The 26132-nt window shown below is 40.8% G+C and overlaps 2 protein-coding genes across 2 annotated transcripts in view; both read left to right on the top strand.

Annotated features, from left to right (window-relative positions):
* Positions 1–9862, top strand: part of TAF1A (TATA-box binding protein associated factor, RNA polymerase I subunit A) — a 40576-nt gene extending 30714 nt beyond the window's left edge. Inside the window, exons 10-11 of the mRNA XM_036758072.1 lie at positions 3635–3789; positions 9346–9862. Of these exons, the coding sequence (XP_036613967.1) occupies positions 3635–3789; positions 9346–9461 (271 nt within the window). The 3' untranslated portion in view covers positions 9462–9862. The remainder of the gene's footprint in view (positions 1–3634; positions 3790–9345) is intronic.
* Positions 9863–16126: 6264 nt separating this feature from the next.
* Positions 16127–26132, top strand: part of HHIPL2 (HHIP like 2) — a 32571-nt gene continuing 22565 nt past the window's right edge. Inside the window, exon 1 of the mRNA XM_036757724.1 lies at positions 16127–16502. Within this exon, the coding sequence (XP_036613619.1) occupies positions 16170–16502 (333 nt within the window). The 5' untranslated portion in view covers positions 16127–16169. The remainder of the gene's footprint in view (positions 16503–26132) is intronic.

Here is a 26132-nt window from a genome sequence, read left to right as displayed (position 1 = left end):
AATGCAAAACTATGCTTGCCAAAAAGACTATTTTATGGAGAGCTCACACTGGGCAAGCGCTCACATGATGGTCAGAAGAAGTGATACAAGGACACTCTCAAGGTCTCTCTTAAGAACTTTGGAATTGATTATGTGACATAGGAGACACTGGCACAGGACTGCTCAGCATGGTGTGTCCACATCAGAGAAGGTGCTGTGCTCTATGAGCAAAGCAGAATTGAAATAGGTCAGGAGAAAATAAGATACGCAAACTTGGAGAATCCACCCCAAATGTTCACATGGACTATTTGTGCCCAACCTATAGTACAACATTCCGAGCTCTTGTTAGTCTGAATAGCCACAATCAGACACCCTGAAACTTGACTCTAGCATAGTGATGTCATTTTAGTTCTCTTTGAGAACAAAGGACAACAACCAACCAACCATTAGTGGTACAATTTTTAAGAATTACAAATATCATCTTCTCATATAGAGATTTAAACAGTTCAGCTTCATTGAATCCCTTATGTTTTCTTTTCCCTTTTTACCTTTTTAGGCATCTCTTGGCCTTGATTTTGGAGGTGAAATTTTTTATTTAATTCTGGTCTTCTCCTTGTGAAAGCTTGAAATCCTATTTCACTGAATGACCATTTTTTTCCCATGAAGTATCATGCTTAGTTTCACTGGATAGATGATTCTTGATTGTAGTCCTAGCTCCGTTGCCTTCCAGCTATCATGTTCCATGACCTCTTATCCTTTAATGTTGTAGCTGCTAAGTTCTGTGTAATCCTGATTGTGGCTTCCCGATGTTTGAATTGTTTCTTTCTGGACACTTGCAGTATTTTTTCCTTGACCTGATAGTTATTTAATTTGTCTGTAATGGGTAAGGAACCTGCAGCTTCGAGGCTACATGTGGCCCTCCAGATCCTTAAGTGCGACCCTTTCATTGAACCCAAATTTCACAGAACAAATCCCCTTAATAAAAGGATTTGTTCTGTAAATCTTGGACTCAATCAAAAGGCTGTACCCAAGGACCTAGAAGGCCACATGTGGGCCTAGGGTGGAAGGGGCACTGTCTCAGGCTCCTTGTGCTAGTGGCTGCAGGCCCTGCTGTTTACCTATTGCTACACTCATATTACCCTAGGCACATAGGGGACCCTCCTGTCTGGTGCTGAGCTGAGGGGGTGGGGTGGGGATTGGCTGGTGCTGCTGGAGGCTGTGGGGGTCTGGCAGCTTACCTGGTGCTAAGCTGGGGTCCTAGTGCTGATATCTGGCATGTGCTGAGGTCGAGCCCAGTGGAGTGTTTCTGTGTTTCCCCAGGCTACCTTGACGCACATGGCTGGCAGCTGCCAGTTAGCTTAGGCACCCATAGGGTTGGCATCTACTTGTTTGCCCGGGGCTATGCTGAAGCTCATGGTTGTTCTCAGCACTGTAGTCTGCCTGTTCCCCTGGCTATACTGAGGCATATGAGGGTCCTGGTGTTGGCATTTGCCTGCTCCACTGCACTGGGACTCAGGATCTCCAGCTGGTTTGCTGTAGTGGGGTTTGCTGCCAGCTTGCTGGGATGCTTCCTGTCCTGGACTTCACTCTCTTTTTACCTGAGTGAGACAGATCTTTCCTTCCGATCTTCCAGGTTTCTTGGGCTAAAACAATGTTTCACCCCATGTTTTTGCTGGTTCTCCTGTTCCATGATTTGTTTATGAATATATGAGAGGGTTACAGTGAGTTAACTGTTTACCCCAATAAACATTTTTAAGTACTTGCTATATCAGATTTTCATCTCTTATACTTCAGATTTCTCTACCAATGCTTTAACATCTCTTCAGGGCCTTTCAGCTTCATGATGTACAAAGCCTGAAGCTGAAAGGCCTATTTATTCTTATGGGGTGAATAGAGATTGCCATGCCATCCAACTGAGTGTGTTATCCTAATAGTAAATGTCATAAATGCCTTGGGCATTGAAACATCCAGTTCTAGCTTAGTGAATAAGGACTAGTAAGTGAGCACCCTACTTTTATGCCAGTGTACTGTAAGGAACTGACCTGTTATGTGAATGGTAATATCTTTCCATAACTTTTAAAATCTTGCAGAAGAATTCTTCCATGGCATACCTTTGAAGGAGAGAAAAGTTCATGCTAATAGTATAATAATAGTATACCTTTTTTTTTTGTTTGTTTTCCTGCTTGACTCTTATCTCAGTAGAAGGTAGCTTCAATCCTGATACCTCTGGCCATGTTATATTTGGTGGCATATTCAGAAAAATGGGCTTCCTCCTGTTTGCCTTTTTTCCTTTTTTTTCCTCTTTTATTACATGCCAATATATGAAGAGGAAGGAACACATCTGAATAGGCTTTTTCCTGTGTAGTTTTTAAAAACGTAACAATTACCTTTTTTTGAGGAGGTTAATTTTTTCTGGAATTGATCTTTAATGATCAGATAATTACCTGGTTTTGTACATTTAACCAGATCTCTAAATGTTGACTCTGAGGTTTAGTAGCTGATTCTTTGGTAGAGTATGATGTGTAGAGAAACTATATAAAACTAAGATATTACAAACCTTAGATTAAATTACTTACCTTCAAAAGTCAAACTGTTTGTCTTGTGTTTTTCATAAAATTGGATTGCTGAGCTCTTTTTTGTGGTGGTAAAGGACTGGCAATTGAGGGAATGCCCATCAATTAGGGAATTGCAGAACAAGTTGTGGTGTATGAATGTAATGGAATACTATTGTGTCATAAGAAATGATGAGCAGGTGGACTTCAGAAAAACCTGGAAAGACTTACATGAATTGATGCTGAGTGAAGTGAGCAGAACCAAAACATTATACATAGTAACAGCAACACTGTGCAATAATCAACTATGATTGACTTAGTTCTTCTCAGCAATGCAATGATCCAAGACAATTTCAAAATGAACCCATGATGGAAAATGCTATCCACATCCCAAGAAAGAACTATGGAATCTTCAGATTTTTGGGGGGGACTTTTCCCTTTTGTTCGGTTTCTTCTTTCATAACATGACTAATGTGGAATTATGTTTCCAATTGCATATGTATAATCTATATCAGATTGCCATTTTGGGGAAGGAGGAGGGAAGAGAGGAGGTAGGAGAAAAATTTGGAACTCAAAATCTTATAAAAATGAATGTTGAAAACTATTTTTACATGTAATTCAAAAAAAATGAGGGGCAGCTAGGTGGCATAGTGAATAGAGCATGGACCCTGGAGTCAGGAGGACCTGAGTTCAAATGTGGCCTCAGACACTTGACACCTACTAGCTGTGTGACCTTGAGCAAGTTACTTAACCCCAATTGCCTTGCCTTCTCCCCCCACAAAAAGGAAAAAAATGAAATTCTATTTACAAAAAGAATGAAATAAAATAATAAGCAAAAAAAATGGATAGCTGATTAAGATGGTAGAACTTGCTAGCACATACACTCATTAAGTGAAGTTGCTGAGTGAAATTTTTTGTGAGTGGATGAATGAAAATAAGGAAGTTAGGTGGAGATTTAATAAAATGATTTATTTCCATAATGTTCTCCCTCATATGTATCTCCCTCATAATTTAAAAATGTTTGCTTTCTGTTTTTCAAATGCTTTACTAACATTAGTCTATTTTCCAGTCCTATACACCCTCTCCCTATTTTTCTGCCTTAGAAAGCACCTAGACTGGATTCAGGAGGGGTGGAGTTCTAGAAAGGACTGGTGGCCAACATTTCACTTCAGCTACTATCTAGCAAAAAAGAATTGGAAAGAAAATAAGATCCTAGCAGTGAAAAAAGCTTTCACATCTGGAATACTGTTGGGAAAAGGTAGGTGCCTTTTATTCCTCTATGTCAAATGTATCACTTTGAGAGTATGAAGGGTTACTGTTGACCTCAATTCCCAAGAATATTTATCTGTATACCTGCTTTAGTTGAAATGATTCAATAGGCAGAGACATACAGGTTTGAACCAAATAATTATGTAATACTCTAGAGACCCTTAGACTTGGTGATGTTGGGCACAGTGTATTGGATAGTCTTTTGACCTCAACAATGCAGGATGTGGAGGTGGGTAGAGATTCAGTATGCTTAGCAAGAATCCCTGGGGATTAAGTTTACGTGTTTGGGGAGTGCCCGTGTGTATTGATGATCTCATTTGACTTGTGATGTTGTCTATTGGCTTAAAGTATTATTTCTAGCAGTGTAATATGGGACTTTGAGGTGAGGGATGCAGTTGGAAACAGCCTACTGTCTTAAATGATTTGTCTGTTGATAGCTTGATAGTTTTGGGGGGTTCCCTGCTTTTTCCAATTAGGGAATCAAAAATATAATTTATTAGCCATGTTGCAGTAATAGCAGTAGAGATCCATTTTTTCTTTCAGTGTAGAAAAAACAGCATCTCCCCTGTAAAGAAGAGAAATGTGTCTGTTAGCCCAGCAAACAAACCCTCCTATGAGAAAAGAGGAGACAGTCTTTACTTTGTGAGTTATGTTGGCTGCTTGACAAAACTCTCATTCTCTTGATACCACTTCAGTGTGGAGAGGCAGATAGCATTGGAATAAGTGCTGTGCAGTAACTGTTGTCAGTCTCTAGCAAAGCATGTTTAGTGAGGCTGCTCAAAGAAGTCTACACGAGGGTCTCACAGTGATGTTTGCTAAAATATCTTTCTTCCTGGAGTGTAAAAGTATCCTGAAAATGTCCTGCCCTTGCTTGGCTTCCATAGTTCAGTTTCTGAGACATCTCCCTCCATCTCTTCCTATGATATCCTCTGACTTCCTATATAGTTAGGCATCAAGAAATAATTATAACTTCTCGAGTTAGAACACCTATGCTTGAGTCCTAGCTCTGCCCCCTCCCTACCAGCTGAATGACTTTGGGTGAGTTATTTAACCTCTCTGGGGCTCAGTTTTCTCACAGACTTAAGAGAAAAACACTTTTAGAAGGTAAATTATTACATAAATGGTTATATAGCTGAATAAATGATTATTGAATGAATAGCATAGTTTCATGAACTAATTTTTATATTTAACATAGCTTAACATAAACATATATTTAACAGTTTATATGTTTTATATTTAATGTAGCTTATTTAATATGATCTATGAAATACAAACTTCAACAAATATGACCTATAATCAAGCTTAGTGAAATCATATGTAACAGTTCACAAAATCATGTTATTCGTCTTTGTACACATATATATCTTTGGAGAAATAGTTATATTTATAGCTTATATAATGTCAAACAAAATTGATGAATAAAATTCCCTGTCAAGGAGATAGCAAACACATGTAAATACACACACACACACACACACACACACACACACACACACACACACACATATTTAAGTCTTAATGAAGAGGAGCAGAGATTGGCTTAATACCCAAGTCATTTGAAGAAATATGATCCAGTGCAGCTAGGTGGCACAGTGAGGAGAGCACTGGTCCTGGAGTTAGGAGGACCTGAGTTCAAATGTGGCCTCAGACACTTGACACACTTACTGGCTGTGTGACCTTGGGCAAGTCACTTAAGCCCAATTCCCCTGCCTTCCCCCCCACAAAAAAAAAAAAGAAATGTGATCCAAATATGCAATTTATTAATCAAATCTTACTTTGCCAAACTGGTATTTATATCTCAATGTGGATATTTCCAATGCTATGGGAATTTAATTCACACTAGTCTTTGATTAATTCTTATGGATGTAAAGCAACAACCAAACCACAGCTGGCATTCTTATATCTTACAGCAAGAGTTCTTCACCTGGGGTATGGGAATTTGTTTTTAAAAATATTTTGATAACCGTATTCCAATATAATTGATTTCCTGTGCAATCCTACATATTTTATGTACCTAAGAACATTTTTTCTAAGAAGAGTTATATAGGCTTCCACCAGATTACACAAAAAAGATTAAAAATCCCTGATGGTTTTTTTTTTTGTGATAATGCCCAAACTGCCTTTGAGGAAGTCACTATAACTAGTCTCTTTAATAAGGTTGTTTTCATTGCCTTGGGTTAGGAAAATAAATTATCAGTAATTGACTTAGTGCTTCATGGTAATTGTAAATCCTAAGGTACAGCAAGCCACACAAGCTAATTTCTATTATTATTATTGATTCTTCAAACCCTCAAATGTATCTGTAATCTCATCAATTTGAATATTCCTTCCTGTGATGCTGTTCTAAATCTGTCTCTGCCTATCTATTATTTGTGACTCTTGCCCATGCCCTCCTGCAAATTCACCACAGAGAGTACTCAAATGCTCTAGAAGTCCACATTGCTGTCTCCTAACATTGCAAGGACACCAGGGGAACATTAGTGATATGCATCTCTCACCTTGATACTATCACCAGCATATATATCTCCTCCTAATGTTTCCTTGATGACTTTTTATTCCCATTCTTTTTCAAAGTTCTTCATTTGTTTTGCAATGCTCATACCTACCATGTGTTTTTCCATTGTTCTCTGTGTAATATTAAGTTTTTAGTTCTTCCGAGACTGTTGTGTTTCTTATTTCATAGCCATATGATAGGACCAGCAGAATTTGATATTAAAAATATGGGCCTTTGTTTCTGGAAGAAGCTTGGAGTCATGAAAGGAATTTTACAACTTCTGGGAGGCAATCTATATCACTCTCAGCCTCTTGTTTAATTCTAGGACTAAATCATTGTCCATCTGTATTTTCCATCTTTCCATCTCACATATACATACTGAGGGACAAACTCTGTATGTATCTTGTTCTTTTCCTGTCTTCCTCCCCTTCCCCAAGTTCTTAATCCTTGCTTCATGAAACCACTAAGAACTTTAGTACAGAAGATACAGAGGAAGGCATGGGTCACAGCGAATTTAGGTATTTTACTGGTGTATAGTTTTGATTGGGTAACACTGACAGATCACATACACACACACACACACACACACACACACATATACACACACACACATATACACATACATATATATATATATATTTATATATATACATATTCACCATCACTGAATTTAATAAAGTTTAATAGATGTTTATTGAATTTTTTAAATAAAAAAGCATATATAGCAGTGGTGATGGGTTAGAAGCATGACCATAACATATGAATTTCAGCCCATTATATGTTACTAATCTTGGAAAGCAATTTTATTTAGTGGTATAGTCACTGGTCTTAGATTCACATTGCTTGTTTGTTTTACATTTATATCTCTAGTATATTCACAATATTACTATCTCAGTCTTTCTTTTCAGAAAGACTTAGCTGGGGTCATCTATCAGGAGCTCTGTCTTGTCCTGATACCTACACTTCATATTTCCTAAAAATCAATATCCATTCTTTCCCATTGCTCCAACCTCAGAGGAAGAGGTAGTCTGTCTCAAACGTCAAGGCTAAACCCCTTTACCTATGTCCCTGTTACCATTCCCTCCCATTTTCTCTAAGACCTTACCCCATGGAACATCAATTGTTTTGATAAAATCTTTAATTTCTCTTTCTTAACTTGCTTCCTCTCTATTGCCTACAAATATGCCCAGATCATCCCTTTCCATAAGAGCTTCTACTTAATCCTGCTGTACTCTCAAACTCTTTCCTATATCTTTCCTCCCTGTCATCGCCAAACCCCTAGAATAAGCTAAATACTTTTGTTTCCTTTCCTTCTTTTCCTTCCATTCACTATGTACTCTCTTGTAATATGACTTTGAGCCCCACCACTCAACTGAAGTTGCTCTCTGAGGCTGCCAGGGATATCCTAACCACTAAGTCCAGTAGATTTCTCAATTATTGAGATCATAGATCTAAAACAAAAAAGGCCCTCAGAAGCTGTCTAATCCAGTACCTCACTTTACCATGAGAAAACCAAGGCCCAGGAAGGAAAGTAAATGATTTGCCCAAGGTGTGTCTAAGGTAGGATTTGAACCCAAGTCCCCTCCCTTCAGAGGCAGTGTACTTTCCTCTTTGCTCTACTTTCTGTACTAATGACCCTTCCCTCCTTCCTTAGGTGTTGTCACATTGAGTTTTCCTTTTCTTCCTCTCAGCTTTCTAATTCCTTCTCATTCTCCTTCGCTGTATCATCATCCATGTCTTTGCCTGAAGGGGTGAGAATGCCACCGGGCTCTGTCCTGATACCTCATCTCATCTACATTTTCTCTCTGATTGTTCTCACTTCCTCCCATGCATTCACCCATATTCTCTGAGATGAGATATCCAGCCCTTACTCACTCCTGAGTACTAATTCTGCATCATCAGCAGCCTACAGAACTTCTCTCTTCTGTGTTTCATAAACTTATCAAACTCAAGATTTTTAAACAGAATTTATTATGCCCCCCTCCAACTCCCAATCTTGACTTCTTTTCCTCCTAACATTACATTTCTGTTAGAGGTCCATGCTTTTAGCCACCCAGGGTCACAACCTCAACATCATCCTTGACTCTTCAGTCTCACCTCTCCCCCGACCCATATTCAGCCAGGGCCAAGTCCAGTCAGCTTCCTCAGTGTCTCATGCCTGTTCCTTTCTCACCATACAGAGAGACAGCCCTAATGATCACCTCTCCCTTGGACTGTTGTCTCTTAATTGGTCTTTACACCAATTATTTTATTATTCCATAAAAAAGTTAAAAAAAAAACATAACAAACATTGTAGTTAATTGGTCTCTCTCCCTCTTCCGAATATCCTCCACATAGCTACCAGGAAATCTTAAAGTTCATCTGTGATAGTGTTCTCCTGTTCAAGAAGCTTCAGTTTGGCTTCTGGGATAACCCGCAGACTAGTCTGTTTGGCTTTTAAAGCCCTTCACTCTTTAGTTCCAGTTTATCTTTCCAGACTGATGACACAGTATTTCCCAGCCACAAACTCTCCTTTGCAGCCAAACTGTCTTACCTGTCTGTGCGTGCAAGTCTGTCTTCCAGCTCCATGGCTTTGCATGGCTATCCCCCCTGCCCTTAGTACTCTCCTTCTTCTCCTCCACCTCTTAAATTGTCCACCCCCCCTTCAAAGCACAGCTCAAGTGCCACCTCCTGTAGGTGGCCTTTGTTGGCCCTCGTTCTCCCCCAAAATCACTTTGTATTTATTCTGATCCATTTTGCATATGCTCATCTGTGTATACACTGTTTACCCCCAGGAGGATATGATCTTCTTGAGGGCAGGTGCTGTTTCATTTCTGTCTCCCCATTCACAGAGTAGGCATTCAGTAAATGCTAATCAGTTTGAATCTAATTAATTGGGTCATTTATGTCTCTGGATAGAGAAGGTCTATGTAATATGACTTGAGTGGTCTGTGGGATTGAGATTCTTGACATAGGTAATGAAATTAGGTTGAAGTGGAATAACACAATTTAGAGATACAGACTAAGAGGTTTGTGTCAGATTTTTAAAATGCTCTACTTTTTGTGTTTTAGGTTGCAAATATTTTATGTATGTTTCTAAACAAGGTTGTAAAATCCGAGAGAAGAGTGTTAAAACAATGAAGAAGTTTGTGATGAAGCACAACATCTTAGATTCAGAAGAACTGTAGTGTTATAGAATTATGGCATAATGAAGAGACCACTGGAACTGGGATCAGAACACCTGGATTTGTGGCCCAGTTCTGACATCTGTGTAATCTTGATAAAGCCTCAATAGGTTTGAAACTCAGTTTCCTCATCTACAGAATGGAGGGAATAACAATTTCTCTGTCAGCTTCCCAAGATGACTGTGACGAAGGCACTTTATGAATGTAAAGCATTATAAGTACTTCTGTTAAAAGAAGGCAGTCTTCAGATCTTCAGAAACAAATATTTTTCTATGTTAAAATTCTTATAATCAGTTTTGCAGAGAAAACTTGTTTCAGCACAATTGTAGCTTCACTGTAACTATAATGTTTGTTATATGTTTCTAACTTTCTTATGGAATAATAAAATTATTTATCCAAGAAGGAATGCTCTCTTTGTTAAGTGAGTTCGTGCTTTAAATCTGGTGATGAGATGCAGTGTGGGTCACTGGGGTCTCTCCCAGGCTGAGTGGAGTGTATTCCTGAGAGTGAACCTGAGAGAAGGACCCCAGAGGCACTGTTGGTGCTGTCTGTTTGGGATACAGTGAGCTTTGGATTCCATTTGATTCATCTAGGTTATCCTCCAGGTTAATTGGACCATCGGTGAGGTAGATTTTCCAGTGTGAGGGAGTGTAAACATTATCTGGGATCATTCGTGAGTGTCTTGAGTAAGCAAATATTCCAGATATTATAGATTAAATCAGTTCGTCAATTGAAATAACATTGCAAGGGCAGGTGGAGAAAATGTTTTAAATGAAAGACCTGTCTCTAGGCAACTCCAGTTTGGGCTATAAGAGATTAAAATAGGAGGGGGAAGGGACAGATGAAATTGTCCTGGGCTAAAAATTCTCCCCTATGGTAATGGTTAATGAACTTCCTGGGCCACTCCCTGCACCTGTTTTCTGAAGATGGAGGGCTTCCCTAGATAGGGAAGAAGACACTTTCCAGACTGATTGAATAACAGGGTTTACTCCTATTCATACGTATTAACAGTGATACCACAAAATTGTGTTGTCTGGGGCAATACTCCTTGGAAAATTACTATGCCTCTGTGGATCTATTGTCAGTGTAGCTCCTGCATCCATATTGGCCATTGATCTACTGAATTTTTGCCATTTTTATGCCATGTTTACTTTAGTAGAGAGTGCTGACATGCTCTACAAACAATTGTCAGTGGAAGGCATCAAAAGCATTCCTCTTCTGGTCCAGATCTGAAGGAGTGAGCCTTTGATTGTCCCAAGATGTTCTCTCCAGGCCTCTGACCCATGACCACCACCCAGGGTAGGTGAAGATCTAATCTGATTTGTATTTAAAGTTTTCTCAAATACCAGCCTTGTGAGTTGCCCGTTAGCCCGCAGGGAGGACCAATAGACTTTTCCGTCTCTCAAGGTATCTTCCATTATTAGGTTAATGGTTGCTGAGATCCAGTTGTCTATCATAGCAATCAGAACTGTTGGTGAACCAGGCAAAAGTGTTTCTCAGAAGCCAGGTCCTTGTAGGTAAAGGCCCACTAGACTAGTAGCGAAGTCAAGAGAGGACTGGGACCACAGGTCTCAACCTCTGGAAGACTTTAAATCTGTTCCTGAAGGATGTTATCACCTGAGAGACAGGGGCAAGCATTATCTTGAATGTACCATTTCTATTTGACTGTGAGGATGTGAGTGTAGTTTGTTCTGGATTGTGTTCAGAATTAATCTGGGCTCATTCCTTCCACTCTATGCCCCGAAAATTAATGTAGTTGGTTAGATTTTCTTCAGATTGATTTCTGTCCATCTCCTTATCCCTCAGATGGGTGGCCGTCCAATGTAAGGCCTCTCCCACTGTGGCCTCATATACCCCCATCACCATTGTGTCATCAGCATAGGACTGTATATCAATACCTTCAGGAAGTGGGGGTTGTTTAATGCTGCCTACTGTGGTAGTAGAAAGGAGAGTCATGGTAATCCTGGGGAAGACAGTGAAGCTACAGTGGACTCCTTCCCAGGTAAAAGGGAATAGTCTCAACCACAGCAATAGAGAACATGTTATTACCAAGATTAACAACAAACCCTACATCATTACTAAGGGCTTAAGCTATCTGGTCTGTCATAATTGTGACAATTGTCACCGCCTCAACAATTGGAATGACAGCTTTGTTCAACATCCTATAGTTCACTAATAGCTTGCAGGGGTCATCTGCCTTCCTTACCCCCCTTACAGGGTTACTGTAATGGGAGCTGGTGTACCAAAGTACCCTGGCCTCCATTTCCATTACTAGAGAGGAAGTAGTTTTCATTCATTTCAAGACCTAGTACTATTTGGTGTTAATTACACTGGCTAGCTCTGCTATCACCAAAGGTTTCCATTTACCCTACATAGAATTACTGGCACTCCTCAAGAGAAGTTCCCTACACCAAAGAGTATATAGATAAGTAACGTCCAAATCAAATCAAATGGGCCAATTAAAAATGATCACCAGGTTTCACCTGACCTAGTCAATCTTACCTTTCCCAAGCTTAGATGAGCCTTTGTGGTGACAGCACTTCTCTGATCAAGGGCGGAGAGAATCAGCAGGGCTGAGATGAGAGAGAAGATGGTCACCTACCATGCAGAGAGCTATGACATTTTAATGCTGTCAGATTCCATACTTGCAAAAGGAATTCATGTTACCCACGTTACAGCGAAGGCTTAAAACTCCTCGTAGAGTTTAGGTATAGGGGGCACAATGTTCAAACCCTGACGTAGGAGCCCGGTTGCTCTGTAGCCTTTTGTAGCCCAATGAGCATGAGGTGAATATTATCTTTTAGTGGATAGAGCCCTGGATTTGGAATTGGGAAGACCCAAGTTCAAATATTGCCTCAGTAACTTCGCTTGCTGCGTGACTCTGGACAAGTCACTGAACCTTTCTAGACCTGTTTACTCACCTGTATGATGGGGACAATAATACTACCTACTTCACATCATTATGAGAATCAGATGAGGTATCCGCAAAGCCCTTGGGAAATCTTAAAGTGCTGTATATTTAAATGTAAATCAGGCAGAGTGGTGATTAGAGTACCCAACTTGTAGTCAGGAAAACAAGTCTGAATTCTGCTTCAAACATTGACTAGCTATGTGACGCTGGGCAAGTCACTTAACCTCCGTCTGCCTCAGTTTCTTCATCTGTAAAATGACAGTAATAGTAGCATCTAACTAACCAGGTGGTTGTGAAGATGAAATGCTTTGCAAAGGAGCGTTGGACCTGGAGGTAGGAAGACCTGAGTTCAGTGCAGCCTCAGACACTCACTAGCTGTGTGTCCTTGGGCAATTCAATTAACCTTTTTTTTAACCTATATATAAATTTGTTCTGGTATTTATCAGTGAATAATATCAGTAATATTTGTCAGTGAAGACAGTCCCTCCATCGATAAGGATCAGAACTCTTCTGCTACTTAGTGTATAGTCCTCAAGTGTTTCTTTGGGCAAAAGCTTTGCCATCTTCTGAAGGATCTGATGTTGAGCCTCTGAAGTTAGCTCACTCGGTCCTTGGGTGACTGGCACAGTTTCTCATCAGGTCTGTCTTTGAAGTCTTTTTTTTCCCACATTAGTCGTGTTAAATTCACTTAACCTATGCCTCAATTTTTTAATCTGTAAAATGTAGATAATAATAGCGCTTTACCTCTATTACTCTGTACTTCAGTTTAATCAAGCAGTGATGTATTGGTCTAGTGATCTTTTTTTTTATGAAACTCTCCCCTCCCAGAAATTTCACATTTTTATCCTTAAAAATTCTTTCATTCTAACTATGTAACTCTAACTCCGATGACCAAAAACCAAAACCCATCATTTGCTCTGTAAATCTTGTGGCCAGTGGCCAAAAACAATGCTATTGGGCCTGACTTTACAAGTCCAGCATGTCTAAGAATGCTAGAATTTTGTAGTATTTAAATTATTTCTATACTTTACCACCTGATGATTTGCACAATTCAAAAAAAAAGCTTTTTATGAAAGAGATGCCCTTTTAGTGGAAACTTTGTTTCTGTGAAAAAAGGCAACTGAAACTCAAATAAATACACATTAAATAACCTCAAAATGTTGGCAAGTGCTCCATAGAATAAGGGAGTGTTCACTCCAAGCTGGGGTGAGGATAATCTTCCTTTACTTTTCCTGAGAAGCCAATGGCAGCTATGTCTTCACTGACTGGATTTAGGTCGTTTTGGTTTTTTTTCTTTACATATCTTGCCTAAGATTGCCAGAATACTGACATTGTTGTTATTCATTCATACCTGACTCTTTGTGACCCCATCTGGGGGTTTTTCTCAAAGAAACTGGAGTGGTTTGCCATCTCCTTCCCCAGATCATTTTATAGATGAGGAAGCAGAGGCAAACAGATTAAGTGACTTGCCTAGGGTCACACAGCTAGTAAGTGTCTGAGGCTGGATTTGAACTCAGGAAGAGGAGTCTCCCTGACTCCAGACCTGGCACTGTGCCATCCAGCTGCCCTTCTGGCAAGACTAGCAGAAAACTGATGTTACTGTACCATTTGGCTGCCACTCCCATGGAAACTACCTAGTCAGCAATGGATGAGTCAGGCATGTTGGGCTTGTGGTCATTAAAAAAAAGAGTAAAACTGGTAGGACACAGAGCAGTACAAACAGGAGAGGGGGGACGAGGAGAACTGTGTAGACATCAGCAATCTGTGTAATTCATGGGGGGAAACCCTTTGCCTTTGCTTACCTGAATAATGAGCAAAAGTATTTTTGCTTTAGTTAGATTTTTATCTTGTGTTTGAAGAATCTGGGTAATTGATGAGGCCAGACTATTTACATACTTCTTTGTCTCTCATCTATTGAAATACAACCAGGGCAAGTTTATGGTGGGGAGTGGGGAGACAGAGCCTTTTAAGGACATGAGAAATTGGGCACCCTGTCCCTTTTATTAGCATTTCCAATGGCAACTTTTAATCATGAACAAATGATTCCTAGCAGAGCTGTGAAAACAGACAAACAAACAAACAGCCAAGAGTTATGCTAGTTCATTTCTCCTTGGCCCTGTGTATGGAGTTATGGAGTTTGGACACTTCCAAATCTCTTTCTTATTTACTTATTTATTTGTTATTCATTCATTCATTTTTTGCTTTGCTTTCACAAAAAATTGAACCTGTAACACATCCAAGATATTCAAGCAAGATACTGCATCAATCTAAAGAGTGACTATCCATCTATCAAGAACTTGCTTTATAGACAGTTGGGTGATACAGTGGGTGAAGGTGCCAGACCTGTACTGACAAGACCTGAGTTCAAATGCAGCCTCAGATGCTCATTAACCATGTGATCCTGGGTTGGTCATTTAACCTCTTTCTACCTCAATTTCCCCATCTTTAAAATAGGAATAATAATAATTCAGATTCTTTGGAGGGCAGCTAGGTGGTTAAGAGTGCCAGGCCTGGAATCAGGAAGACTCATCTTCGTGAGTTCAAATTTGGCCTCAGGTACATACTAGCTGTGTGAACCTGGACAAGTCACTTATCCCTGTTTGGCTCAGTTTCCTCATCCGTAAAATGAGCTGGAGAAGGAAATGGTGAGCTACCCCAGTATCTTTCCCAAGAAAACCCCAAGTGGGGTCAAGGAGTGTTAGACATGACTGAAAAGCAACAACAAAACTTCTCAGGGTTGTTGTGAGCATAAAATATGTTGTAAAGTACTTTATAAACCCTAAGGTGTTATATAAATCTTGGCAATTATTGTTATTATTTTAGTATGGCAATTCCCTCCTTTGATTTAGATTACCACCTGTATATAATTTTTAGCCTTAGAGAGCTGCCTGAGTGATGAGGTAGAGCATAAGATTTGGTGTTATTCCTGACATACCTCCCCAAACATTTCTCACAGATAGTTCAAGGAGTTCACTAGGCCTCTCTTGTTTCACTTTTCCTTACTCTCAGTCATGTGTACAAGATTCCCTAAATTCACTCACTACCACTTACTTTGCATTGGTATATCCAACATTCAGCTATTTGAAGCATAATCCATCCATTCCTAAGTCCCGTGTGATGTCTGAAATAACATTGAAATAGTGTTTTTAAGGTCCTCTCCACTGAAATTGGTTTTCATGTTCAGTTTTAGGAACATGCTGGATCAGGGTTCCTTGTTCTGCAAAGTGAGTGTCCTAACTAGGAAGCATTATGGCTTCCTGCTTATTTTTCCCCTAGACATTGAGAAAGTCTTGTGTATTCGATGTTAACATAACCTCAGTCCCAAAGTCCACGGTGCAGGGCATTTATCTCCACTAAGAAGGAGAGCATCCCGTACCAATGGGCTTTGGAGCTGGGGTTACATTTGAGTTATAGATTCTTTGGACTTAAATCCAGAATGAACCTTTGAGGTCACTCCTATGGCTACAATTTCACTCACAATCATCTCAGCACTGAGGGTGGTGGGTGGTGGAAACAGAGACAAGGGATCAGTCCTTTAACAGCTTCGTGTCTAATTGTGGTTGGGTTGCTCCCTGCTCCCTCCTTTGAATGAAGATGGGGGAGATCTTGCAGGGAGAATGACTTTCTCTGCCCTTTAAGAAAAGTTCTGCCCAGCAGATTGCTACTAAACTTCATGGAGAAAGAGGAGGGAGGGGGAAGAAGGAGGAGGGAGAGGAGGAGGAAAAGAGAGGGGAGGGATCAAGTAAAAAGCAGGGAAGTCAACCTGGGTAAACAGCAGCTTGAGTGTTTCCCAAGCCAACATGCTGAGAGGGATTGTACCTAGAGGTGGTCCAAGGAACTCGGCATCTAGTTTTGGCTCCCAGCTCCCAAAATCGTGCTATGTTTCCTGCTTTTGCCTCTTGCTCTTCCTAAGCCAGGCTGCCTTTCTCCACGGACATCCGCAGTGCCTAGATTATGGGCCCCCCTTCAAGCCCCCTGTGCACCTAGAGTTCTGCTCTGACTATGAAACCTTTGGCTGCTGTGATCAGAGCAAGGACCGCCGCATTGCTGCCCGCTATTGGGACATCGTGGAGTACTTAGACCTGAAAGGCCATGAGCTGTGTGGTGGCTATATCAAGGACATCCTATGCCAGGTAGGGATGGATATGATGGCTGAGGCAGTAAGGGACGGAGACTGCTTTAGGATCAAATATGGCCCTGACCTTAGCTGTTAGGGGTGGGTGCCAGGCTGGATGGCAGTATGGAAGCGGAAGCTGTTCCACTTCCCTCAGTCACTGAATCTTAGAGTTGGGAGGGAATGCAAAGACTGGCTGATCCAACCTGTTCCTGATCAAGAATTGCCAACCAGTGGTCGCCCAGCTTCCCGTTAAATACTGTCAGCGTCAAGGAACTGTCTACCAGGGCTGCCCCTAATCCTGTGCTCCCCATCTGGGTAGGAGCTTACATTAGTTATCTTGCCAGCTAAATGTCCTAGGTTCTGATTGTAATAGCATCCCTTTCCTCTGCACTACCTGTATTGGACAGAGACACCCACGGAGAAAAGAGGTGTGGAGGATTAGACTTTAGCTGCAAAGGCTTTGACAGGGGCTGCCTTCTAAGTCTTCTGGAAGATAAAAAGTGGCTTGCTTTGGGTGCTCTCTTTAACCTGTATCCTCTCTCTAGAGCCCAGAGGAGCTTGAAATAATTTCTTCGTGGGATTTTCTCTCTCTCTCTCTCTCTCTCTCTTTGTTTTGGCAAGAGGGTAAAAGGTGGGTGGGGATGGGCCTCTTGGGAGTTCTGACTGCTCCTACATCCTCTCTGCAGTCTTAGAGGTGAAAGGTATGGGGCCAGTCTTTGCTGGGACCCCTGTGATATCTAAGGATTCCTTCCTTCCTGGGTCTTCTCTTCAGTGCCAAGGTACTGATGGGGGGGCAGGCACAGGCAGGAGAGTGGGAGAGAACATTTCTGTCCCTAGAGTCATGGCTCTACAGGTTTCCAGGAGTTGGTTCAGTAAATGTCATGCCACTGACTGCATGAGTCATGGAGGCTTTGCTTTCACCAGCTGTCCTGGATTCAGCCAAAATCCACATTCTAGAGAAGCACCAATGTCATTCTCCTCATCCTAAAAATGTGGACTGTGAAAATGCATTGCTGGCTTTGAGAGTGCTGGGCTATGGGGAGATGGGGAGCAGTACCAGGTAACTGATGAGATTCCTGATTTTACTGGGGAAGACTATCAGTAATTTACTATTAAGAGAGGCAGTGTGGTATAGTGAGTAGAGAGCCGGCCTTGAAGACAGCGAGATCTGGATTCAAGTCTCACCTTTGTCACATATTGGCTTTGTGCCCCTGAGCAAATCACTTGGCAGCTTGCTGCCCCAAACAACTCTAAGACAAGAAGGGCCACAGAAGATACATTCTCTCTATACAGAAAATGAAACACACTTGTGGTCTCACTACCTTGATGGATCCAAAGAAGTTAATAATGCTACCAGAATTCTCGAAGAGAGTTGTAACAGTGCCAAACTCAGAAGCCGGGAGGAAGGGTACCTATAGCCCAAGGCTGTGTGGTCAATTCCTGGCTACAGCCACCCTACCTCTTCCATTTCATTGGGAAGAGGCCAAGTGTGTGTCAGTTGACATCAAGCTGACATCTTTTCTTTAAGAAAATAAACTTTTAACATTCATTTTTAAAAAAATTTGAGTTCCAAATTCTCTTCCTCCCTCCTTCCTTCACTCATTGAGAAGGCAAGCAATATGATTTCAATTATGCATGTGAAGTCATGCAAAACTTATTCCCGTATTAGCCATGTTGGGGGAAAAAAGTAAAAAAAAAGCCATGCAAGAAATATAAAGAAAATTTTAAAATTATGCTTCAGTCTGTACTCAGAGTTGATCAGTCCTCTCTCTGGAGGAGGATAGCATTTTTCATTATTGGTCCTTTGGAATTATCTTGGATCGTTGTATTGATCACAGTAGCTAAGTCTTTAACAAGTGATCATCCTTATAGTATTGCTGTTACTGTGTACAATATTCTCCTGATTCTGCTCACTTTACTAGGTATCAGTCCATATACATCTTCCCAGGTTTTTCTGAAACTATCGTTCCTATCATTTCTTATAGCACAATAGCATTCCATTGCAATCACATATTATATAACTTGTTCAGCCATTCCCCAGTTGATGGGCATTCCCTCAGTTTCTAATTCTTTGCCACCACAAAAAAAGCTGCTGTAAATAATTTTGTACAAATAGGTCCTTTCTCCTTTCCTCTGACCTCATCGGGTTACAGATCTGGTAGTGGTATTGCTGGATCAAAGGGTATGTACAATTTTGTATTCTTTTGGGCATAGTTACAAATTGCTCTCCAGAATGGTTGGATCAGTTCACAGGTCCAAAATAGTGCATTAATGTCCCTATTTTTCCAATTCCCTAGACATTGAGCCTTGACTCTGTCACTTACCATGTAACCTCAAGCAAGTAATTTTATTTCCCTGGACTTCAGTTTCTTTATCTATGAATACTGAGGCTGAACTAAGGTGGTTCCTTCCAGCTCTAATTTCCTGTGATTTTTCTTGTCCTTTCTTCTGTCCCATAGAGGCCAATTTGTATCTAGCATTAATAGACTGTTAGGACTGGAAACATCGTGACCTTCATCCCATCCTTAATTGTTACCACCTGTATTTGACCCAGAGATAGAATGAATGGGTATGAGTAGGACAGAAGACCTTAGCAGAAGTATGGCCTTCTTCTTCTCTCAACCTACCCCATCCTTACCTCAAATATATAAAGATGTTATCCCACAGCCAGTGAACTGAGCTGGTGGGCCAATTCAGTTTTATTTAAGGATACTGGTAGCCATTATTTATGGAGGGCTTTATAAGGCAAAGGTGAAGAAATAATTAACTAGTATTATATATTACAAAGCTGATTTTCAGTTCAACTCTACAGTCACTTATTAAGCATGTCCTGTGTACAAGGAACTGTGCTAGGAAACAGTCCTTGTGCTCAAGGATCTTACAGCCTATTGGGTGACATGACATATAGTCAAATGCTCCAATAGAATTCTGATCTCATCAATGTGGGCATTCCTTCCAATGATGGAAGTTGTAACTTATCCGTGTCTGCTCAACAACTGATGAAACAACATATATACAGGTTCACAAATACAAAGTAATTTCATGAGGGAGTGCTAATACTTGGGAAATTAGGAAAGGTAAGTAGACCACCAAGCTATTTCATTTTTCCTACCACTTCCTTCTGTTCCTTGCTATTCCTAGTAGTTAGCGAGTTGTGGTGACAAGAGCAATGGATATTGAGCCACAGGACCTGAGTTTGAGTTTTACTTCTTCTACTTACTGGCTATGTGACCATGGGTGAGATGGTAACCACTCTGAGCCTGTTTATCTGTCAAATAGGAATAATATGATACCTACATCACAGGACTGTTGAGAAGAAAGTTCTTTGTAAACTTGAAAACTGCTTTGTAAATACAATCTATTATTATTCCTTAACAGCAATCCTCCTCCTCTTGACCCTGATCCCTAACAGATTGGACAGTTGGTGAGAAGAGAGTCAAGCTAGTTAATTTTCTTTCATTCAACAGTTCAGAAAAAATGTAAAGAGGGAATGTGTTTATATGTGGGGTTCAACACATGAAATATCTATCACCAGGGGTCGGGTGATGAGCAATCCCACAGCCGAAGAGAAGGGAGAAATGTGAGAGAAAGCTGGAGCCATAAGGGAAGCATTTCATATGGTACCTGACACATAGTAGGTGCTTAGTAAATGCTTGCTGATTGATTGACCATGCAGAGCAGTACAGGACAGAGATGACGATAGATGGACCTCGTTGTAATGGAGCAGGTGACTAAGTTTCTAGTATTCTCATATAAGTGCCACCAGGCAGCTAGATGGCTCAGTGGATAGAGTGCTAGGCCTAGAGTCAGAGTGACTTGAGTTCAGATCTGGCTTCAGAGACTTAATAGTTGTGTGACCCTGAGTAATCACTTAACCCCAGTTTGCCTCAGTTTCCCCAACTATAAATTGGGGATAGTAATAGCACTAACCTTGTAGGGTTGTTGTGAGGATCAAATAAAATCGTATTTATAAAATTAGCTTAGCATATTGCCTGGCACGTAACATAATAGGTGCCACATAAATGCTTATTTCTTCCCCCTGTCCTCCTTCCCTGTTGGAAGATGCTGAGGAAGAAGGAACAACCCAAAGGCAGACAGATGGTGGTACTTGCATATAAGAGCAGCTTACAGAGAATGAAATTCTGGGTGTGCAGAGAGGCCACCGGCTCTCTCTGAGCCCCACATTCTGAGCTCTGTTGTGAGTGACTCCCCTGTGTTTGTTTTCTTCATTTAGCTCCTGGTTTCTCTATGTCTGTACACCCTTGATTTGGACAACCCGATCCAGCTCTCTGATTTCTACTTTCTCTGTGTCTGTATTTCCTTGATACTTCTTCCTCCTTTCATTTGATCATATTTTGCTTTTACGTATCAGTCATTTCTAGAGATACTTTCCAACTTCTATTGCCTCCATCACATAGAACTCTCTCTTGTTCAATTATGTTGACTTAACTGAAGGCCTAAACAAGTGGAAAGTGCCTTTAATTCCACAACAAACATTTATTAAACAGCTATGATGTATGAAGACACTGTGCTGGGGACCAGGGGATATGCATATTAAGTTGATAATGTCTTCTGGGCCATTCCTTCTTCCTTAGGGCAAGTTGAAGTCACAGGTGTAGGGACCCTGACCGTCAGAGGTAACTAAGGTATCATTCAGTTTCTGGATCATCCTATGTCTGAATTATTTTTGATCCTCCTGCATATTGTTTGTTTTGGATCTTCTCATTGTTCTTTGGAATTTCCATTAGAGGGTAGCCTATGAAATGCAAAGGCTCTGAGCAGTCTTACTCATCTGCGAAAAGTTAGCTTAGTTGGCTAGAGTAATCATGCTAATGATTCAGAAGTCAGGAGTTTGATGCTGATCCTCTGGTTATTAATTGTATCTCCTAGAGGACTTTGGACAGTTGGACGAGAGTGAAATTGGTGAAAATCTGTCATCCCAACAAGAAAACACATCCTCTGGACAGTGGGTCAGTGGCATTGTCTTCATAGGTTAAAGAAACAACATCTCTAAGGCAACTTTGCTGCTTGTCAAGGACTCCAGTGCCCCTCCCCAGAGTGATTCTTGGGGAGTTCAGGTGGCAGTCCTAGAGTAAGAATTGGCTTCAAATTTTGGACAGGAGATTTGAAAATAAAAACTCAGCAACTCTGTAGCTGAAGGAGTGGCAGTGTATTTACTAGATTTTGTTTGTATTGGGATTAGTTTAAAGGCTGAGATATTTGCTTTCAAGAAATCTATTTCTCATTTCTAAGAGGCTATCAAAAGGGAATATGTGTTTCAACTCACAAAGGTCACCAGGCCCTAGGCCTTTATGTCTGGATTGAAGGAGCAAAATGTTATTTTAAAATGCTAACTTTTGGACTTTTCATGTTCCTTGTTTTACTGCTTGTTAGCCTGACACTAACCCAATTAATAACTACTAATGACTGAAAAATCAAATAATGATCAGATGCCCACTCACCACAGAATTTTATTTTTTATGTTAATTTCTAAAGGCCTTATATTAATGAAATCTTCAGATTAGTATTAACTCTGTGTTCTGTTTCAACATTAGACTCTTTGAGGGCCAGTATCATTTCTTATAACCATATATTCATTGAATATATTTTTATGAAGCAATAGAGAAGCATATTGGATAAAGGACTAGGTCCAAGTCAGGTCTCTGCCTCTGACATGCTGGCTGTATGATCCTGGGCAAATTACTCAAACACTCAATAACCTGGCCAACTCTCTAAAGCTTTAAGGTGCAGAATAGTCATTGATCTGCATTGATAAAGAGGGCTTCCTCAGACCACACTCTACAATGGTGAGATCATGGGTTTGGACCAAAAAGAAAATGACTGTAAGAAATGTACTAGATGAGCTTTATCTACTCAGACTCTTATATCCTGAGCAGCAAACAATCAGCAACAATTTATTGAGGGCCTACTGTGAACCAGGGACTGTTCTGGGTGCAGGGAATACCAAGACAAAAGTTAAACAGTATTTGTCTTACTGAGCTTACATTTTATTGGAAACATGTACGTATATCAATCAATCCGCAAATATTTATTAAGCACCTGCTCTAAGCCAGGTACTGTGCTAGGCTCTGAGTATACAAGTGCAAAGAATGAAATAATCTTTACTTGCAAGGATATTACATTCTAATGGGGAATAAAATATATACAACATAAAATACAAATATATACAAAAGTAATTAAATATAGTAGTTTGGGAGGGAAGGCACTAGCAGGTGAGTGGGATCAGGAAAGCCTTCATGTAGAAGATGGTGCTTGAGCTGTTGTGTGTGTGTGTGTGTGTGTGTGTTTGTGTGACATATCCATCCATACATGCATGCATGCATGCATATGTATATGTGCATAAATTAGCCAAGTACTCTATGGCTTTACTTTCTGGGGTGAAGGTATATTTCTCTCCTCAGAGTTCTAGGGCAGAAGTGTCTCTTCTCTAATGCCGTCAGCTCAAGACCCCAAGCTCCATTTACCTTTTACCATCAATTAGCTTTTATAAAAGAATGTTTACTTTGAAAGTATGGCAGGAACAAAAGTACAAACATTTTACTTTAATGACTGGGGATGTGCTCTCCTCTATACTTGCTCTATCCCTGGGGAAAGCAGACTCAGGCTTAAACACATATGCACACATTATGCAAAGCACAAGTCCCACCAAATTTGCACTGTTGCTGTATGAGCCCTTGTCTCATTATTGATTGGGTCCCAAAGATCTATCCTCAGTCTTTTAAGCCTCAAAGCTAGACCTGGTGGCTACAACACTGAGCATGGACTTGAATCCTGGCCTTTTTTGAAACTCACAAGATCATAGCCTTCAATCTCCTTCGTCTTAAATGAGAAAACAAATGCCAAGGGAAATAATTAAGGACTATATTCATGGATCACATGTCTAGCCTCAGATGTGGAGAGCCCAAGGTCTCTCTTCTCTCTTTTTGAGGGGGGAAGGCAGGGCAATTGGGGTTAAGTGACTTGCCCAAGGTCACACAGCTGGTAAGTGTGTCAAGTGTCTGAGACCAGATTTGAACTCAGGTCCTGCTGACTCCAGGACTGGTGCTCTGCTCACTGCACCATCTAGCTGCCCCTATGGTCTCTTTCTTTATAGTATTATCTGTCACTGGAATGCTACCAGGCTAGATGAAGGTCCTTAGAAAGAGAAGGACTAGACTCTGGACAACTAATGCATATTGGATACCCCTACATTCTGGCTATGAAGCCAATCAAACAGGCTCTTATTTACCACATAGTTAGCAAACCAGTACCAGGGATGGAAGGTTAAGCATGCTCTAAATTCCCTGTGGGGAACTGCATCAAATGAACTCTCCATGCATGCTCATAAGGGCTGGGTTCACTAGCCAGTCCCTCATGATACTCATCATGGCTCAGGATGAGAATGGGCTGGAATTCCATCACAAAAATATAGATAGATATATTTCTTCTATCCCATGTATATTGTTAGGGCCTCCAGAGCTACATCACACAATAGCAGGGAAAGGAACATCCTCGCTGCACTCTTGTTTCTACTGGGAAAACCTCTAGTGCGTTCCTGTATGCAAAATTAATACAACATAATTAGAGGAAGGATGACACTAGGAGCTATGGGGATGGCTTCATGCCGAAGGTGATGTTTGAGTTGGGGTATTCTATGAGGTGGACATGAGGAGGAAGTGCACTCTAGGTATGGGGGACAGCCAGTGCAAAGACATGGAGATGGGAGATGGAGTATCTAGCATCTCTTTGATAGGATTACATTTCTCCAATTGCTTCTTGTCTTTATATTCTATTTATAATACATACAGTAAAACTAGCCTCATTGCTCTCTGGTCTCACCTCATTTTTGAAGCTAATCATACCTTAAACTACCTTATTTACTAGAATTAGCCTTGGAAGAATGAAGACGTATCATTTAGGAGGAGTCAATGCTATAGGCTCTGGAGGCAATTCCAAAAGAGCCACCCCCCTCCCATGCCCAGGTGCTTGAGGACAGTGATGACATTATGGCATGTCCATTCCCTACCAGGACCGCTCTGGAGTAGACGGTGCTTATTTAAATGGAGCTATAAATTTAGTGAGTTTGTTTCAAAATTATTCCCCTCGAAGGATGTTTTTATTAATAGTGCTCAGGTTCCAATAAAAAGAATCAATTCACTTGGCATATTAGTGGGACAGACCAAGAATAGAACCAAGAGTCCTGACCCTTTATGAGTTGTCTCAACCAACGGGTCCAAGTCCATCATTTTATAGACGATCCAGGGCCCAAAGTGAAGTGACAAGCAGTGAGTAGCAGAGCCAAGATTCAAATCCAGGTCTTCTTGGTCCAGATCCATTGTTCCTTCCTCACTATACCATTATGCTACATTTCTATTCCCTCTTTATTTAGTGTGTGATCATAGATGGAGACAAATAGCCCATTGCTATCATTCTGGGTCCAGAATGTTCTTAAAAATTATATCTGACATTTATGTACCCTCAAAGAGGTGGTGTCACACATTGGATAGAGAGCTGGCCTCAGTGGCTGGAAAGCCTAAGCTCAAGTGTAGTTTCTGACACATACTGATTGTGTGAATGGGGCAAGTCACTTAATTTCTCTTTAGATACTCTTGGACTGGGAGGTTTTCCCAAGATCCCTTAAGCTCCAGTGGTTTTGAACTTGACCTGACGCAGATTATTCAGAATATCCCAGGCCTTAAAAGTGAAGGAGCTTTTGGGAAGAGCAAAGAGGAAACCACAAATAGGAAGAAGACACCATAGGAGCCATCATAGAGCAGCAGGAACAGAAATCGTCAGAATAGCCAGTATCTTGCCAGTACGAGTGAAGAGATGGGATAGAGCAGGCGATGACAGGGACGATCAGAGCAAGAACTGTGGACTGCTGACCAAACTCTGCATTGCTAATCAAGTGTGAGCCAGGAGGAGAGACAGTAACAGAGGGTCACAGGATCATATTACAGCTGGCAGGGACCTCTTCCTCCCCACTTCCCTTCCTTCAGAGGGAGGGTAAATGTCTTAGTTGTTGTTTTCTCATTTTCATCCCAGCCCCCTCTGCCTCTGCCTCTGCTTCTGCCTGTGTGTGTGTGTGTGTGTGTGCATGTGTGTACGTGTGTGTGTGTGTGTGTGTAAAAAGCAATCTGAAGACTCTGGAAGTTTGGACCTTTTCCTAAATGTTCACTTTCCCTTGCTAAGCCTTTAAAATGTGATAAACCACTGACCAACAAAATATTTTATTGACATAGATGTTCAAAATGACATTCTCCTTTTACAGATGAAAGATTTATTCGTTCAGCTAAGCTGACTGGAGGCTGAGCTGAGCTGAACAAAGTTTGTGTGTGTGTGTGTGTGTGTGTGTGTGTGCGTGCGCGCTGTGTGTGTATATGTGTGTGTTTCATATTAACAAACATTGCAAAAAAACAGACCAAAAATTTGGTTAATTTCCTTTCTGTAGATAAGTCAAGTAGCAGTATGTGAAAAGCCATAGTGCTTACGCTAAAATAGTTTTGGTGGCTTGATTTTCTTGGGGCATTTCAAGAGCAGCCTAAGCTCAGAGAGGGCATATGATACCCTAGCAGGATTAGCCTTCAACTGAGCATGTGTGGTGGGCAAGGTGAGATGGCACAGGATCCTGGAGCCTAATCTCACA

Source organism: Trichosurus vulpecula, chromosome 4, assembly GCF_011100635.1.
Source record: "Trichosurus vulpecula isolate mTriVul1 chromosome 4, mTriVul1.pri, whole genome shotgun sequence".
NCBI classification, from domain to species: Eukaryota; Metazoa; Chordata; class Mammalia; order Diprotodontia; family Phalangeridae; genus Trichosurus; species Trichosurus vulpecula.
Note: the sequence above shows the minus strand (reverse complement) of the source record. Positions and strands in the feature narration are given on the sequence as shown.